At 40.4% G+C, this 18,430-nt stretch overlaps 2 protein-coding genes across 7 annotated transcripts in view; both read left to right on the top strand.

Annotated features, from left to right (window-relative positions):
- The window catches only part of SPAG16 (sperm associated antigen 16), a 448,643-nt gene extending 446,791 nt beyond the window's left edge, over window positions 1-1,852 (top strand). For both annotated transcript variants that reach the window (XM_082228123.1, XM_082228122.1), the window contains one exon: window positions 1,570-1,852. In XM_082228123.1, coding sequence (XP_082084249.1) covers window positions 1,570-1,745 — 176 coding nt within the window. In that variant the 3' untranslated portion in view covers window positions 1,746-1,852. The remainder of the gene's footprint in view (window positions 1-1,569) is intronic.
- An 82-nt stretch (window positions 1,853-1,934) lies between these two features.
- VWC2L (von Willebrand factor C domain containing 2 like) overlaps window positions 1,935-18,430 on the top strand; it is a 120,497-nt gene continuing 104,001 nt past the window's right edge. For 2 of the 5 annotated variants that reach the window (XM_082228281.1, XM_082228283.1), the window contains exons 1-2: window positions 1,935-3,200; window positions 5,682-6,151. In XM_082228281.1, coding sequence (XP_082084407.1) covers window positions 5,759-6,151 — 393 coding nt within the window. In that variant the 5' untranslated portion in view covers window positions 1,935-3,200; window positions 5,682-5,758. The remainder of the gene's footprint in view (window positions 3,201-5,681; window positions 6,152-18,430) is intronic. The other 3 variants (XM_082228285.1, XM_082228284.1, XM_082228282.1) reach the window with 2 other exon arrangements.

Here is an 18,430-nt window from a genome sequence, read left to right as displayed (position 1 = left end):
CTCAAACTGTTTTGACCCAGTGAGCATCCTGGCCATTGAATTCTGCACCAGCTGAGGTTTCCAAACCGTCTTCAGAGGCAGCCTAAATCACAATAGGAAGGGGCCGCAGTCAATATTCAGATCACCCTCTTCCTGCCCAGTTGGGAAACAAGGTCCAAGGTGTAGCCTGTCACATGCGTTGGGTTGATGACATGTTGGGGCAGCCCCTCATGGCAGCCATGGACCTCTTCAGGGTCTCTTTCCATGGATTCCATCATGTGTCCAGGGTCAAAAGGATCTGAGTTATCCCTCCCAACTCTTGACCTTGAGGCTGTCACAGGTTCCTGCTGTGGGAACCTCTGCTTGCCTGAAGGAATGCTACCAATAAAACATGCACTTCCCTTTAGCCACCCAAACTTTCATGCTGGAACACTGAGTTACTGGCAATAGAGGGCAACAGAGGGCAGTGTGTATGTACAGCCTTTGCCTCAATCAGGCCTTTAGGTTTGTAATGGAGTTGGATGGAGTTGGAAGTTCCAGTCCTTGCCAGTTTTTGGAAAATGTAGATCTCTGCTGCTTCTAGATATTCTCCCCAGCCCTCTTTGACACCCTTTTCTGTCCTCCACATTCACAATCTCTCTCTCTCTCTCTCTCTCTCTCTCTCTCTCTCTCTCTCTGGGTTACAGATAAATGATTCTTACTCAGCATCTGATATAATTTATGTTTTCAATAGCTAGTTGCATTTTAGAGCCATTGAAATGTCTATTCTCTCTGGTCCATATTTTTACCTAGATTACAGAGTAAGCATTCAAGAGGGCTCCCCCACTTCCTTCAAATCAAGTTGGAAGCTCTTAGTTTTTGACTCCATTGCAAGGAGGTGTATTGCAGGAAATGGACCTCTTTGTGTACATACTGGGCACCCTCTGCTTCCAAGGGTTTGCTGGATAAGTAGCTGTCTTCAGTTTGGGGGGCAGTTTTTGACTTCAATGCATAGCAAATGTTCATGCTCTCATTGCTAAACATTTATGGCCCCTTACAATCTAAATTATATATATATATATATATATATATATATATATATATATATATATATATTTGCTTTCGTAGATTTTCACGGGTACAGGAATGCAGGTTTTGGTGTCTTCGGGTGTCTTCCTGTGTATATAACTATGGTAAAAATATTATGCAAAAAACTTAAGGTTTGTTTTAAAAAATCATTTTATTGATTTGCATATTTAATTTACAGATTTATTTCATGTTTTAATTCATAATTTTGCTTCCTGATTTCAGAATATGAATGACTGGACTAAAGGCATTTTAGCCTTATATTAAACAATGGTCCCCACAGTTTTGTTTACTTGAATGGCAGTGTGAAATCCTCAGGTTTATTTAATCACTCTCAGATCTAATCTCTTTTAAACATTGATTTTATGTACTTTGTGCTAAAAGTGCTTGCTTATCTGAGTCTCAGTTATGTGCAGAAAATGGATAAATTGAACGTGAGAGTCTACAGCCTCAGGCACGGAGCTGCCAAAGTTGCTTCTTTACTCTTGTCTTCTGGACCTCTGATCTCCTTGCTCTATGTTATAGGTCGTATTATAGCTCTCGCAAGCAACGATGGAACTGTTAAGACCTTAGAACTCAAATCAGGTCAACTGTCCAGCTTGTTGGGCCATGAAGATGAAGTTCAGAGCATCGTTTTTGATCACAAGGCAGAACATCTGGTCTCGGGTGGCTCTGATGGTACCGTTCGCATTTGGAACTGAGACACTTGTCCACTATTTTATTAAATCTCACAGTAATTCTCCTAGCAGTGCCGGTGGCTTAAACTGTATTTTCATTATCTGAAATAAAGCAAAGTTTTCATATCTTAGTTTAATTTTATATATATATATATGTACACGCACAATCTTTTTGCAATCATGCCTGTTTATTTGGCAATAAAGAATGCATGAAAGGAAGCTATCATTTGGCATTTTCCTCGAGAAATAGCTTTACAATGACGCCTAATGACAGAGGAGATGAATTGCAGGGGAAATTATCCCCACCACCACCACCAAGGTACTACAGCACAAGGCAGAAGAGAAAATATACTTTTCTGGCAGTGGTGCTATATTTAACTTGTTCTAACCTCTAAATTCATCTACTCTTTAGAGTTCAATACAGATCTACACACACACACAGAGACAGACAAATGTATTTTTTAAAGTAGTAATTCTGACTGACAGCAAAACAAGAATGTGCAAGTTTCAGACCAATGCCTTGGCAGATACCCTTGCCTCATCATTCAGTAACTGCAGAGAGCCTCAATCTACCGACTGCCACTTCCTGGAACGTAGCCCTGCAGTCTCGTCTGATTCTACCGTTTTGAAATCGGCAGGGTTTCTGTTTTGTTTCTTTGGAAGGGAGTTGTCAAATGCAAAAGTATATTTATGGGTAATTTAGAAAATACCTTCCGTCTAGGGAAAGCTTCCCAGAGTGAACGTGGACCCACTCAGTAGAAGCGTAGGATTTCTTTCCTTCGCCCAGAGGAGCGGCACGTTCCGCCGCCTGCAGGATGCAAAATGCGAATCGCCGGCTGCTGTCCGTGGTGCTGAAGGACCCCAGAATCGGCTCGGCAGAATGTGCTCCGAAGGTGCTGCTGTTCAGTGCTGAATCTTGCCAAAAGTTGCCGCCGTGCTTGAAACCCACACATCCCCTATCATTTGTTTTGGGGAGAGCCTCTGGAAAGCCACACTGACACGATGGTGCTGCTGACTGCATTTCGGTCTGGATTGGCTCTAAGCTCCAGCATGCTGTTGCTGTTGCTGTTTCTGGAATTGGAAGCGTAGCACATTCTCCACCCTTGCCTGCTTTTTAGCAGATATACAGAGCGGAGTGATCTGGTGGGGGTCTTTTTTGGTGGGGGGGTAGAACTGAAGATTGCAACCAAGGATATAAGGAGATAAAAGAACAATCTAGCAACAATGACCATAATTTTGGAGTGTAGCTTTATACCAAGCAGCCTCACCTCTGGACCCCCTCATGGTTGTTGATTTGAATTCTGAACACAGGGTTAAAGCTTCAGTCTCTTGGTGTATCTGCCGGGTTTCCTGTGTGAAATGGGAGGCATTGGGGAAAGGGATTTTCCATGATTCTTTCTTGGAAGTGTAATTAAGAGGACTTGCTGAAATTTTAATCTATGGTGGCCTGTAACCCTTTCCAGCTTTCACTTGGAATAGGTAAGTAGACATTTTACAATGAAATAAAATGTAGACTTTTCGAGAATTTAAAATCCCCTAAAATCAGAAATAATAAAAGAGAATAAATGATAGCTTTCCAGAGCTTATTTTCATGTTGAATTTTTAAACAACAGAATAGATTTTGATTCTTTTCCATCCCTCCTCTCTCTATAAAAACACAGGCTAATGAAGTTCTAATAAAATACCCACAATGGCCAAATGCTGTAGGAAAGTATTGTTAACAATGTTAATCCTTTGTGAAATTTGTTTTCTTTTTATTCATAATGCTTGATTTTATTCAATAGGTTGTTCTCTGTTGTCCCCACTATAAATCAGTTTTTTTGCAATTTGCTTGTTTTCTAAAGTTTCCACAGCTTTAAGCATGGGCTCACTGGAGCCTACCTGTAGCATGTAAGTGTCTCTCTGGTTGAATCCGAAAGGCAGACTAAACAGTTCCGCAACACAAATAAAACAGAGCCAAATGCTCTTGCCACTGCTGTAGGATGTACTCTTGTGGTAAAAGCATATCTTGAACTTCAAGTAATGAAACATTCTGAGCAGACATGTGAAACACCCAATCCCCTTCTTTGCTTTCTCTCAGCACTGAATAAACTGCTTTGTCAACAGGATCATCTAGTTTGTTCTGCAAGATGCAAGGCTTGCTTTTTCCCTGAGTCATTCTTGCTTGGCAGCATTTTATTTTTAAAAGAACCTGGAGTATATAGATGCATATACAGATGTGCATATAAATGATACACATTCATTGTGTACATGTCAATATAAAAATTACATATCCTATCACTATTAGCATGTCTATGTCAGTAGATATAGACCACTGTTAAGTTGGCCCCAGACAGCAAGAGATTCAAAAGAGGTAAGAAGATTGTTTTGATTTTAACTCCATGCCACACATCCAATTAATTGAAATAACTCTTGCCATAGAAGATTTTTATTATAAAATTAGAATTTATAGAATTTCTGTTTTCTCTCCAATTTCATAAAAACCCTCCTTCCCACCCTTTTCTTCTCTTGCTCTTGGGCAAGAAGAGTGTTACAGGAGTAAGTCTGTCAGAGTGAGCACAGCCAATAGTAAAGCAGCAAAATAGAAGTAGAGTGTGAGGGAAAGGCAGGACTCCCCTTCGTTTTGAAACCAGGCAATCTGTGTACATGCCTTCCTTTCTGAATTCTGTGGATTATCTGTGTGTATATGGCGGTGTATGAGATACTAAGTTGACATGGCCTATTGAAATCATTAAGTGTGCCTAGTAGGTTTCTCCTTGTACATGCTCCTTGTATATTTTGATATGATATTAGATGCCCTAAGACTAAGGGGGGGGATATTAGATGCCCTAAGATAAGGCAAGGGGAAATGTAAAATAAGATAATCAGTTAGCAAATCCAAGTATGAACACAGCCACTCAGGGTCCACCAGGACTCATATATATGAGGTCTACAGTGACGTTGAGCCCCTGTAAGGCACACGGGAGGCTACTGGCTAAGAAAAAGAAGCCATTATGAATCAGTTCATATAGAAAAGACATATAGAAATACACATTTTGATTTCTGTCAGATAAGTACCACAACCAAACGTTTTTCATTATACTCAGTAGTAGAATTGGTACACCATTTTATTCTCATTCGAAGTCTAAATGTAATTACATTTCAGAATCATTCTCTCTTTAACCTCTTGCTTCCCATAAAAACACCTGGCATATTTACATCTTTGTTTTAATTAACCAATTGAGGTGGGTTGAAGGCACTGCTGAGTTGTGATCCCAGTAGAAACGATTATGGTCTCTAGACTGAATTCCATTAAAGTCTCATTCACCTGTAATTCATCCTCTTAACAATTAAAAAAAAATCTCTGCACCAGTGAGTAAACAAATGTGGATGCCACCTAGATGTAAACAACAAATTGCTTGTATTTATGCAAACACCATGGGAAATACTCAAGATGTGACTGATGTGTTTGTCACATAGAAGTCTGACTAACGTCAAGAAGTATCAATTCTTAACTTGCTTGGCTAATAGGCATATTGTCCAATCCATTTTGGATTAGCATTCCCTTTTAGTTTTCTAGTTAGAATGATGGGTGCGTTATCTGGAGACAAGTTGAAGGCATATAGCTCATCATCCATTGAGATTTAGCAATACACTGCTTTATCCAATTTCATTCTGTTGTGTGAACGTTGTTTAATTTAACCAGGAGAATGTTTATATTGAGGTACACATTGTGCGTGCTATCCAGATGAAGTTAGATGAACAACCAATTCCTGGCATTAGACAGAGCCAATATAGCTTGAGAATTATCCAAATTATGTACACATAATTCCAGTTGATTATGCTAGTATTACATACATGACCTAATGATTTGACCCCATTGTTCTTAAAAAGACAGGATTTCTAATCAGTTAATGTTTGTCAGCTGCTATATAGCTATATATGTTTCAAATTGTACCTATTTAAAATATTTGTTTTCAGCCCACCACTCTGGCCTCTCCATGGAAGCATCTGTGTATATCTGATATTAGGACCATATACAGAAGTTGAGGAGGGGGATGGCTCTTCATATTCATGAAGCCTGCATATTTCTGTTGCTAATTCCTAGTTTGGTCACTCCAGCTGCCTTCAACCATGAAGACTACCCTGCTGATGAAGGTGATCAAATCTCAAATAATGATAATAATCTGATATTTGATGACTATCGAGGGAAAGGTTGTGTGGATGACAGTGGTTTTGTATACAAACTGGGAGAGCGGTTTTTTCCAGGGCATTCCAACTGTCCATGTGTCTGTACTGAGGATGGACCTGTTTGTGACCAACCAGAATGCCCCAAAATCCACCCAAAGTGTACTAAAGTAGAACACAATGGATGCTGCCCAGAATGCAAAGAAGTGAGGAACTTTTGTGAATACCATGGGAAAAGCTACAAAATCTTGGAGGAATTTAAGGTAAGACCAATACATATTAATTCATTGATTCCTTATTTCATTGTGTATGTACATCTAGATATAGAAATACATATAGTACTTTAAAAATCATGCATTAATTTGATGTCTAATTGATATTGGGAAAAGATGTGGCATGCTAGTCAATAAATATCCAATTTCTGTGTTATCATTGTCAGGTGGGTGGGAATAAGAGGTGTATTAGATATAATTAGAACTAGCATGTTACCTTCAGTGTCAGCTTTTAACTTGTTTTGGTTCCAAAATATGAGACTCCTTAGAGATATGTACAAGTCCATCTACCTCCTTTGGAAAACGTGTTGTGGCTTTCATGCTGCAAAGGAGTATAACCAGCAGTTAAGCACTTTGACTGACCTGTATCTAGTATTAATGAAGAACACCAGAAAAGAAACAATCAATTTTGCAGGTTAACCTAGAATGATTGTGTCAGTGGAGAAGTGTCAGTGGAAGTGGAACTGACCTCAAATGACTTCCCCACACCTCCCTTCTCCTGGCAGCCCTCTCTCCTGAGGGTTGGAGGATTCTTATAAATGAGGTGGGCTACGTTGCTGTGGAGAAAGGATGGATGGGCAGGCACCTTCCTGCTCATGGAAGGTGTTTTCACCCAACTTTCAGTGTCTCCCCCTTCCACCCCAGCCCCTCACATCACAACACCCCTCATTCAAGAGGGTCCCCAAGTGCTCAAGTGGAGCCTTCTGAGGTGCTGAAAATTCACTCTAGGGCTAGGCCATCCTCATTTCCACTTGTGTTTCTCTGGATCAAGGCCACAGTATTTCCATTTTTCATCAAGGATGGGTAAACATATGAGAAGATCCACAATAAGATGGTGGACTGAAGAACTCCAAGCCTATGGAAACAAACAAAACTGATAAGAGGTGATTCATATTCTATAATTATTCAGGAAAGGCTGACCCCATTGTCATTCCGCATGTTTACAGAGCAATCCAAAGGTACAGGTGAAGGAACCGAAAGTTGAAGAACGATATTTCCCAATTGTTCTCCCTCCTAATTTTTTGTTAAGGTTCCGCCCCCCCCATAGGAAACATTGGCAAGGAGTACTCCAGCTCCAGGACTGGCATAGTTTGCTCCCTCCCCACTTTGTGAGCTTGTTGAGAGAACAGGAAGGCAACACCCTCCCCAGAATGTCTTCTTTTCACTATATTTGATATTAGAGCTCTGACATTGAAGCAGGATTGATAGTTGATCTTCCCACAGCTTCCAACATGAGATCTCTAGAGTAGTGAAAATGAGATCTAATGGATCTAGTGGCTTCTAAAATGCTTTCTCAGGGACCATAGGGTTATATTCTAAATGGCTTGAAGTATATATTTCTAGTGCAGGAATTAGTTTTGACTGCTATGAATGCCCAGGTTACTTTCTGTGACTGAAATCACCCTGCCTTTTTTGACAGTCTGAAGATCTAGTTCTCTTCAACTGGAGCACTCTTGAGTAGTTAGGCTCCAATTATCATGAAGCAAATCTTTTCATACATGTAACCTTAGGCATGAAACAGCTTCAGTAAGTCTGGAAATGAGTACCTACGAAGTGGAAAAATGAATTGCCCTGTTCAGAGTAGATCAATGGTCCATCTAGCTCAAGGGATTTTTCCTCAACCCCATCCACAGTTTTTCTGAACCTCAGATGGAGGTTCTTCAGCCTTTTGAACTGGCATTATCAGTGCAAAGATGATAAAACCCAGAAAAAGCCCAGAAAAAGCAATAATCACAGGGCCTCACCTTTCTTACTGTCTTACTATCTTTCTAAAGATGGGGTTGTATATCCAGTGCAGGTGTCCACTAATGGAACAGAAAGGGAAGCATTTACTTCCAATTCCGCCTTCCACAGTCTCCCCTGAAAATTTGCTCTGGGTGGTTGGGGCCCACCAGAACAGAGTGTGTGTTGAGGTGGGGTGAGGGACTGCAGGAAGGAGGACAAACTTGCAAAAATTGTCACCCCTCATCTTCTGTTAACAGATGCCCCTGCTGGAGCAAAAGAGCAACGTGTACCACTCAGATTTATTGACTGTGTTTCATTAGTTTTTTTCTAAAACTTGTTATTACAGATGTGAGATCTCTTCATAGTAAGATCTGTTCATACCACATATAGTTGCCTCCCACACTGTGTATACATTCACATGGACCATTAGAAAACCCCTTGAACATGATGACTGCAAGTAAGACTTAAGGTCAACTAACAACAATCGGTTAGAAGAATGACATTTCAGTTGGAGTATTCTCCCATTAGAATAAGTAGGATTTAAAGGCGCTCAACTTTGCTAGACTGAACCTTCTGTTTCTCCATGTGAATTGCATACTATGGAATGGTCAGGACTGCTCACATGTCTGGAGGGATGCTATATGTGTATCCACTTTTGGGATATTGCTAGGTTCACCAGTAGGCCCACTCTCTGATAATTGATTGTGTGAGCCATATGTTAGCTTGGCTAAGGTGCTAAGGCACTCCAGGAAATAGAATGGCCGGGTGGAGCTTATCCCATCTTATCCATAGAATACTTCAGTCAAAGTAATTGACATCAGTTAAATTGTTAGCAACATTACTGGAAAAGCTTGAATGTCCAAATTCACATGTGTTATTAGCAGCATAATAGTCCCATGAAAGCACAGCTGCATGAAGATTGCCCCACATGGCATGTCATGTCAAATGATTCTCTACATTGCTCCAGAAATTGTCACCATCCCATCAAAACCCCTCTGTTGTGCAGTTTGGGATAGCATGGTGCTGATTGCCACATCTGTGTAGGAAGTCACCACACATGTGGCACAGCTTACCTATGATTGCATTTTTGAAAGACTATCAGGGTGATGGTTACAGATAGGTAGCCGTGTTGGTCTGCCATAGTCAAAATAAAAAAATTCCTTCCAGTAGCACCTTAAAGACCAACTAAGTTAGTTCTTGGTATGAGCTTTCGTGTGCATGCACACTTCTTCAGATACACACTGTATCTGAAGAAGTGTGCATGCACACGAAAGCTCATACCAAGAACTAACTTAGTTGGTCTTTAAGGTGCTACTGGAAGGAATTTTTTTATTTTAGCAGGGTGATGGTAGGGTGTCAGGAGCTGGCAGGACACGGAAGGAGGACTGGAGTCTTACTCAGGAGAGCAGACCAGTGATTTGTGGGGAACTGTACCAGCCATGAGGCAAGAGTCAGAATGGCCAAGAGATTGAACTGCAACTCATGAACTCCTGTGTCAGTCAGCCAGCAACTGAAAAGGTGCCCTTTGACAGGCCTCTCCCTTTTAGCCCTCTGCAAGATGAGGATTATAACAACATTGACCTACCACAGTGCAGCCGAAGGTGCCACAGTAATAGTTGCAACTTATCATTAAACAGTCACAAAGAAACCATTCTGGAAATGTATAAAAACTAGTCAAAAATAAATGAAGGCTTTTATTATTCACCCTATTCCTAAATTATTTGTATCTTACTGCAATGTTAAGACAGTGTGAGCTAAACTCATTCCTTGTTCTAGTTTGTTGTCTTTAGTGGGGACTAGTGTTCTTCATCTGGGTGAGGTGAATAGTGCTGACAATTGGTGGAATTACTTAGCCACTAAAATATGTTTCACATATAAAACATAATTTGAAGGGAAAGGGAGACGTGATTAACAGCACTCTTTTAAATTTCAAATAATTCTTTCTAGCATGACCTACTATTTGTCCTTACATTTTGTAGTCCTCAACTATACAATTCAATTATTTTATGATCCTCCCAACTCAGAACAAGATTCTGCAGTGTTGAATGCCAGCTCTTTTGTTCCTGTCTGTGGACCACAGAGCTGGACAAAACTGAAGAGTTATTTTGGCCCAGTTCAGTCTGAATGAACATAGAGATGGCTTGCCATTGCTACTAATGTATAAAGAGCTCATTTACTTTATAAATTATTCCAGCTAGGAAGAGCTGCTGGGTATACAGGTAACCCTAATCTATATTAAAGAAAAAATATCAAGGTGATTTTGGAGAATCCTGCTTGTGTAAAGAGCATCCAAATAATTTTTTTGGGTGGTGGCCATATTTATACATCTAATGAAATATTTCACATCAACACCAAATTGCAGCTAAAGTGAAGTTTTGAGGCAAATTTTGAGGTTCCTCATAGAATCATAGAATTGTAGAGTCTTCTAGTCGAAACCCCTGCAATGCAGGGATCTCAACTAAAGTATATTGAAAGGCTAATTGAAATGGAGTGTTGTTGTTTTTCACATATCCCTGCTCCCTTCAACTAGTTCTCATGTCTCAGTGGCCTTAATTGTTAATGTGATATACACTCAAACCCAAGTTCTTGTGACCTCAACCTGTGAAAACCTCTGCGTTCAGTGCAGGTTTCCTGTTTCTGGAATGCTTCCCCATGGAGACTCACCTGATGCCTGCATTACATAAATGTAGGTGCCGGGTGAAAACTTTTCTCTTCAACCGGGTTGGGCTGATTAACATTCCATGGCTTTTAAAATGTGTTTGTAGGAGGGGGGTTATTGGTTTGTTTTTCTTTTACTATTATGTATTTTGTGTTCTCATTTTGTATTTTTACGTTGTGAGCCACCCTGTGATCTTCAGATGAACAGAAATATACAAATTTAATAAAAAGTAATAATAATTATAATAATGACGATGATGATAATACAGCCATACCTTGGAAGTTGAACAGAATCCATTCCGGAAGTCCGTTCAACTTCTAAAATGTTCAGAAATGAAAGTGCGGCCTCTGATTGGCTGCAGGAAACCCCTGCAGCCAATCAGAAGCTGCGGAAGCCACACCGGACATTTGGCTTCCACAAATCTTTCAAAAATTGGAACAATCACTTCCAAGGCATTCGACAACCAAGCTATGACTGTAATAATAATGTCATGAACTGAATTCAAATTAAGCAGAGGCAGAACAACAACAACAACAACAACAACAACCCCTCTTTTGTTACCTGATCCAAAGCTACTGCCTTCTAAGCTCTCATTTTAAATTCCATTCAGTCTCAAGTGTATGAAGTTTTCATTGGAAGATAATGAATGAATAGCTTCATCCAGTTTCATGGGAGAGTTTGTGGCAGCATTTTTTATTTTTATTTTTTTATGCTTTATCCAGTTCAGTGGAGGATTTCAGCTAATTTATTATATTGGATTTGTTTTGTATGATTCATCTTCAAGATGGTGAAAAACTTTCCCTGAACTCAGCTTTTGTTTTGAAACAAGAGGCCCATTTCAGTTATGCATTTCTTCCCTGCTTCATGGAGTTTTGCTTTCTTCCCTGGAAAACCAGCATGAAGTTCTAAGTTTCCAAGGGAGAAAACTGAGCCAAATCTCCCTAAACAAATATCTACATTGGTGGGTGATAAAGATGGGGAAAGGACCATGGTGTTAAAAAGCTTGTGAGTTATAAATTAGAAAGGGAAACCCCAGTTCTAAATATTAGACAGAAAGGGGGGAAGGCCTATAAGGGAAGTGGTTTCTGTCAACATGTGCAGATTGAATCAGCTAGTCAGGGAACCCAGTCCATGAGCTCAGCTGACAAAGTGACTTGGCCCTGGCTGCTTATCAAGGTGAGTTAAACAGACGTGTGAGTTTGGCAATAGGGTGAAGAGGCCAAGGCAGCCCATTCTGCCCAAAGTAATCCCCAACTCTTAGTTAGGTAACAGAAACAATGAAACAAACAACAGCAACCAGGCAAGTAGAAAGCCAGCAGGGGCATGAGAGCTTTCCAGTATTTTGCACCCATTGCCATATATATAATTATCTCTCCATGCAGCAGAAGTCATGGGTATGTCAGAGGTGCAATGAGCTCCCGGCTCTCTGGGAGCAAGCTTGTTCCCTTGAGGCCAAGGCGGCAGAGCTGGAAAGTGCAAAAGAGGCAGAGAAGGAGTGGAGGAGGCCTTTGGGAATGTGGTAGCTGGGTACCACTCCCATGATGGCAGCTGCCCTCCTATCAGGGAGAATGAAGGTCTCAAGGAAAGAGAACATCACCTTGAGGAAGAGAGAGGCATTCGTTTAGAAGGGACCAATTCTTTGGGAGATGATAATGTATTCTCTCATGCCGAGGATACCTGTCCAGTGGGTGGAGCGATTGTGGTACTGGGTGATTCAGTCATTAGGAATATAGGTAGTCGGGTATGTGGTGGACATAACAGAATGCAGCATGAATTGCCTTCCTAGTACAAAGGATGTGGATGTTGCTCGTGATCTCAATAGCCTGGTAGATAGTGCCGGAGTCAAAGGAGTTGTAAAGGAAGATAAAGAGATTGTGGAGAAGCTACAATCTCACATCTGTCTTCACAATGAAGGATATAGGGCAGATCCCAGTTCAAGAGGAGAGTCTGAAGGACTAGAACAGATAGTAGTGATGAGAGATGATGTTCTAGGCCTAATAGACAAAATAAAAACTGACAAATTGCTAGGTCTGGGTGACATCCACATCCACCTGAGAGTTCTCAAAGAACTCTAATGTGAAATTGCTGGTCTTCAAACAAAAATATGTAACTTGTCACTAAGTTCAGCCTCCATATTGGGGACTGGAAAGTAGCCAAAACAATGCCAATTTTTAAAAGGGGGATACAGGAAATTTTAGGCCAGTTAGCTTAATTCTGTCCCTGGAAAACTGGTGGAAAGTATGTTAAAGATAAATAACCAAACACATAGAAGAACAAGGCTTACTGAAGAGAGCCAGCACAGCTTCTGCAAGGGAACGTTCTTACTCACAAACTCTCTTTGAGAGTTTAAACAAGCATATGGATAGAGGTGATGCAGCTGAAATAGTGTATTTGGACTTTCAAAAAGCTTTTGACAAAGTACCTCACCAAAGACTCCTGAGTATGCTTAGCAGTTAATGAGAAAGAGGAGAGGTCCTGTTATGGATGAGGTATTGGTTAAGTTTCAGGAACCAAAGAGTGGGAATAAATGAACAGTTCTCCAAATAGAGAGAAGTAGAAAGTGGAGTCACTCAAGGATTGGTACTGGGACTTGTGCTTTTTAGCTTGTTCATAAATGATGTAGAGTTAGGAGTGAGCAGTGAGGTGAGCAAGTTTGCTAATGACACCAAATTGTTCAGCGTTGTTAAAACAAAAAGAGATTGCAAAGAGCTCCAAAAGAACTTCTCCAAACTCAGGGAATGGATGGTAAAATGGCAAATGCAATTCAACGAAAACAAGTGTAAAGTGATGCATGTTGGAGCAAAAAAACCTGAATTTCATGTATATGCTTATGGGGTCTGCACTGGAGGTGATGGACCAGGAATGACCTTGGGGTCACAGTAGATAGCTCAGTGAAGATGTTGACCAAGTGTACAGCAGCTGTGACATAGGGACACTGCGTGATAGGAATTATTAGGAACGGGATTGAAAATAAAACTACCAATATCGTAATGCCATTATACAAATCTATGGTGTGACTGCATTTGGACTACTGTGTACAGTTCTGCTTGCTTCACCTCAAAATGATCAAAGGGAGTGGCGCCCCTATGCAGAAAGGTTGCAGCACTGGGAATTCCTAGTTTAGAGAAAAGGCAAGTAAAAGGCGACATGATAAAAGTTCATAAAATATTGGAAGACTTAGGACAGATAAAATAAAGTACTTCTTCACGCAGTGTGTAGTCAAATTATAAAACTCACTCTCCAATGAGGCAGCAATGGCCACCAGCTTGGATTGCTTTAAATGAGGCTTGGACAAATTCATGGAGAAGAAGGCTTTCAGCAGCTACTAGCTATGATGACTATGCTCTGTGTCCACAGTTGGAGGCAGCAGGGCTTCCTGTGGTTGCTTGTGCTCATGCTCTGTTTCCTGATTGGCCACTGTGAGGGCAGGATGCTGCCCTAGGTGGGCCACTGGCCTGATCCAGCAGACTGTCCTTATGTCCTTATGCCTCAGGGTGGTAAACCTTATGGTTGGCGTGAACCACCATCCACATGGGAAAACCTAGTCTTAGCACATTGCAAGACGACCCAAATGTGATGTTGCAATGATATGATTAAACAGAACCTGGTGAACAACAGTCACTTGAGAAACCAGTTCTACACCCAGGTACAGCTCACACCGAGTTAGCCATGGTCTGATTGTGCAATTTAAAATACTCCATGTTGTGTAGGATCTTAGTTATGAAGAAACCCAGTTTTATCCAAATTTACCTCATTTTTTTCAATACTTTTCTCTGCTGCTTGTTTATTCTATGCAAACCAGCATCACTCAGACTCTTTCCATGTTCAAACTTATTGGAGCCAGGCATTCCTATTGTAACCTCTATCTAACCTCATACACATACTTGTATTTCCACTACTCCATCACTGGAAGCATCATGTCCTCACCTTACCAATAGTCTATAAGCAACACATTCATATTAATCATATTAATCATTCTTGCTGTAAAGACAGCCAAAGAAGAACCCAACAAAATAAATGTCTCCTGTCCAATGCTATAAGAGAGATACTCTACTTATGATTTAAAAATGGCAAGGAAGCATATTAGATTGTCTCTCAGTTCTGTAGAAACCTGCAACAAAATCCCATTGGACCTTAGTGATGGCAAGCCAAGCATCACCACAGTTTTAAAATAGGGGGTCTGTGTATGCAAAGCCATTGTTGCCAGATACGTATAAAAAAGTCTCTGGCCAGTTTTGACTATTGCGTATGGTTTTATAATCCAATTTATAGCTGTCTTAATAACCTTGTCAAGCACTGATGATCTATTAATTATAGGAACATTTGTTTTGGGAATACTAGACATCTGCTCCTTTGTTAATTCTCCTTAAACAGGTTTCAATCAATGCAATTATATTAAAGAAGGTTTGCATTATATATGTATTGCTTTCCACTTGTGCATTATTGCATTTCAGCAGCGCCTAAATTATCTAAGGCCAGGGCTCTCTTCCCTCCCTCCCCCCTTCTGATGCAGATTGAAAGCACATACTACATGGTGCCTTACTTGCAAATATCATATCCATTCTGTCTTCAAGACTGAAGTGTTGTTTTTAAGGTCTGCAGTAAGCCAGAATCTATCATTTCAGGTGGGAAGGAAGCATAAGGGGCAGGGGCAAATGCACATCCCTTCCACAATGCACAACTATCATATGAAATCCAGTCTACACAGTGCTCCCTAAATGACTTCAATGTTACATGTTGAAAAATATCAGTCTGCACACTGGATAAGAGGAGAATGTTTTGCTTCTTCCATAACTCAGCATATCTCCACAGCAAATGGTATTCACAACACAGAACAACAATTCAATTTACATCCTTCTGTATCCTAATTTCTCTACAGCAAACAGGGTAGTCTGTAACAAGGTATCTGAATCAGATATCAGAAAACATATCTTTTGGACGTATGTGAGCTATATCAGTCCTCTATTTTCCTCAAACTGATATCTACATAATTGGCTAATTTAAGTTGCTAGAGGTGCTTTATTTTCTAACAATAGATTTTTTTAAAAAAAAACAAACACCTTGCAACTAGAAATCTTTAAGCATATTGGCAATTCTTTGATCTCTCTCCAAACACATCCTTCCTTCCCCAGTTTGCTTACTGAGTGGCAGAAATGCTCAAATCATTTCTGTGCTGAGCTCTGGAAGGCATTCAGCTCAAAGTAAGTTAATAAAGGCTTAAGCAAACATTAGGGAAACCTCTTGGCTCTAACTAGACTGACCAGTGGTGCACGTCACAAGGAATGTTCAGCTGTTCTCAAGTTACAAAAATGATGACTAATAAAGTCACCCAAGGGTGGGGGCATGGTGAACCCCCCTGCAACCAGGATCAATGATGCCTTTCATTATGTGTTCTATAATTTCATGTACTGCTTGAAAATCTTTGCACACAAAAGCATTTTCAATAATGTGCCGTATCCTTTATTAAGAGAAATGATGAACAATGCCAGATAGAACTCAGCTGCTGAAACCAGACAAGAGAAACAGAACATCAGTCAAATGGAAAAGTATGATTTATTATCTCCCTCCTGGCAAAATTACAGTGACGCTGCCTATGCAACAGTGTCTGAAATTACTGACTTACTATATTTCTGTCATGGCTGATAAAAGCAATACATATTCAAGTAGAAGGGCATGTCAGACAATAACTAGAATAGTACCTATATAAAAAGTAAGCCATTTATTTAGTGTTGTTATAGTAGTCAAGTATCTGTCTAGGCATTGGTTCTATACCATACAGAAATCCAGCATTATAATCATGCTTAGCAGTGGTGATGGTCTGGTGATGGAAAACCAGCCTGGCGGCCATATAAGGAACGGAGTGTGCATCCTTCGACAGTGACACATTTCAGTGTATTCACTGCACCTTTCGTGCCTTCACTTCTTTTCCTAGCCAGCACTGCTGAGGTCTTCTTGTGGACCACAATACTCATTATGGATGTATAAAATCTATCCCTATATATCATAGAATCATAGAATCATAGATTTGGAAGAGACCACAAGGGCCATCAAGTCCAACCCCCTGCCAAGCAGGAAACACCATCAGAGCACTCCTGACATATGGATGTCAAGCCTCTGCTTAAAGACCTCCAAAGAAGGAGACTCCACCACACTCCTTGGCAGCAAATTCCACTGTCGAACAGCTCTTACTGTCAGGAAGTTCTTCCTAATGTTTATATAGCTTTAGCGTTCCTGGCCCGTGGCCTTCGAAAGCTTCATAGTGTCTCAGTCTTGCATTTAGGAGCTGACGACATAAATATGTTCAAAGGTTGTCCTCTGGTCTCAGTGGAATGCACATTCAGATGGACATTTGGATGCATATCTGAATTTTTAAACCCCACCTCATTTGTGCATCCAACCCTAACACATACACACACACACACACACACACACACACACACACACACACACACTGGACAGTAACTCAGAATAGGACAAAAAGAAGGTTAAGAATAAATTACACAGCAGCTGAGCTACAATAATTGCTTCAGATACTGGACTTGCTGGACTATCATAGCATCTCTGCTTCTGGCATAAACTAGTTCTAATAGCTAAATTGGATTACAAATGTGCAGGCAGTTCAGTAAAAAAAGAACTGCCACATGTCCCACATTGAATGTTTCTCTCGTTATGTTGCTCTGTTCATCTTGACTTATGCACATAATCTAAGTGTGAATACATTCATTGTCCAAAACTGTGCACACAAAGCCCTGTTGAAGAAGCAGTCATTCCTCTGACTAGCCGTTCAGCAGGGCAAAAGGAACTAAATACAGTCATATAATCACAAGTATGATTATTGCTTTTAAAAGAGGGTTTCTGAGCCACCTGGACTGGAGAGAGGATCCATCTATGGCAGAACCTGCATATTGCCTCCAAGCCTGTTCCCCCCCCCCGTTTCCCCCCTCTTTGTTTGCAGTATTACTTCCACTGAAATTAAGTAGACAGCTGGATTTGCAGCACTGTTAAACCAATTCAATCACATTGCCATCCATGAGGTCCCTTGTCTGGCTTAAACCCAAATATAGAATGCAAGAATGCTTAAACTCAAGGATGCAGCCTTTCTTGTTTTCGAAGTGCAGCCTTAGGTGCCAGTCACCCAGTGACAGACAATGTGTCCATGATGGACTGTCATCACCAGCTGCTACGTCATAAGCATAACATGGCATTACTTTGCATCTGGAGATGCTGGTTATATGTTTTCCTGTGATGTTCTGCTCTTAAGGTACCCATGCTGCTCTTAGCCTGTGAACAAAATTCCCACATATTTTTAATGTAAGCAATTTTAATGTAGGCACCGATAAAAAGTGACAGGAAAGTGCTGATATCTAGGCTGGGGGAAGTGTCTGTGAATTAATTTAATGCAAAGTATATAATTATCCCACTAATTGTTTAAAGGACTATGACATATTAAGCCATCCCATGACAGATTTTATATAATTAGCTAAAAATAACCATATTAGGCTCTAAAGCTATAGGAAAAGAAAGGGCATGACTCAGACCTCACCAGCACAGGAATAAACCACTTACAACTCAGTATTACTAGGAATACAAGAGTTGAAGGTGAATAGCTGCCTTGAACTGACAGACCAGGTGGAAAGAAAAAGAAAGAAAATCTCAGCATTTTGAGTCCCGCATTTCCATTTTTTTCTTTCTGCTCATGTAGTTTCTAAAACACTATTATCAGATGTTTTAACTGTGGCAAAAGGATCATGTATCAATTCTGTCATTTGTATTGATGTGAACTTTGCATAGCTAACTATTTATCTCTGTCCCCAGTATATTTTATCTTATTCCTGTGGCTAGTGGCTTATGCAAATAAAGTTTCTGTCTATCTATCTCCAAGCACT

The sequence above is a fragment of the Podarcis vaucheri genome (assembly GCF_965113315.1).
Source record: "Podarcis vaucheri genome assembly, chromosome: 1".
Classification (NCBI taxonomy): Eukaryota; Metazoa; Chordata; class Lepidosauria; order Squamata; family Lacertidae; genus Podarcis; species Podarcis vaucheri.
The sequence above is the reverse complement of the archived record's forward strand: the minus strand, read 5'-3'. Positions and strand labels throughout refer to the sequence as shown.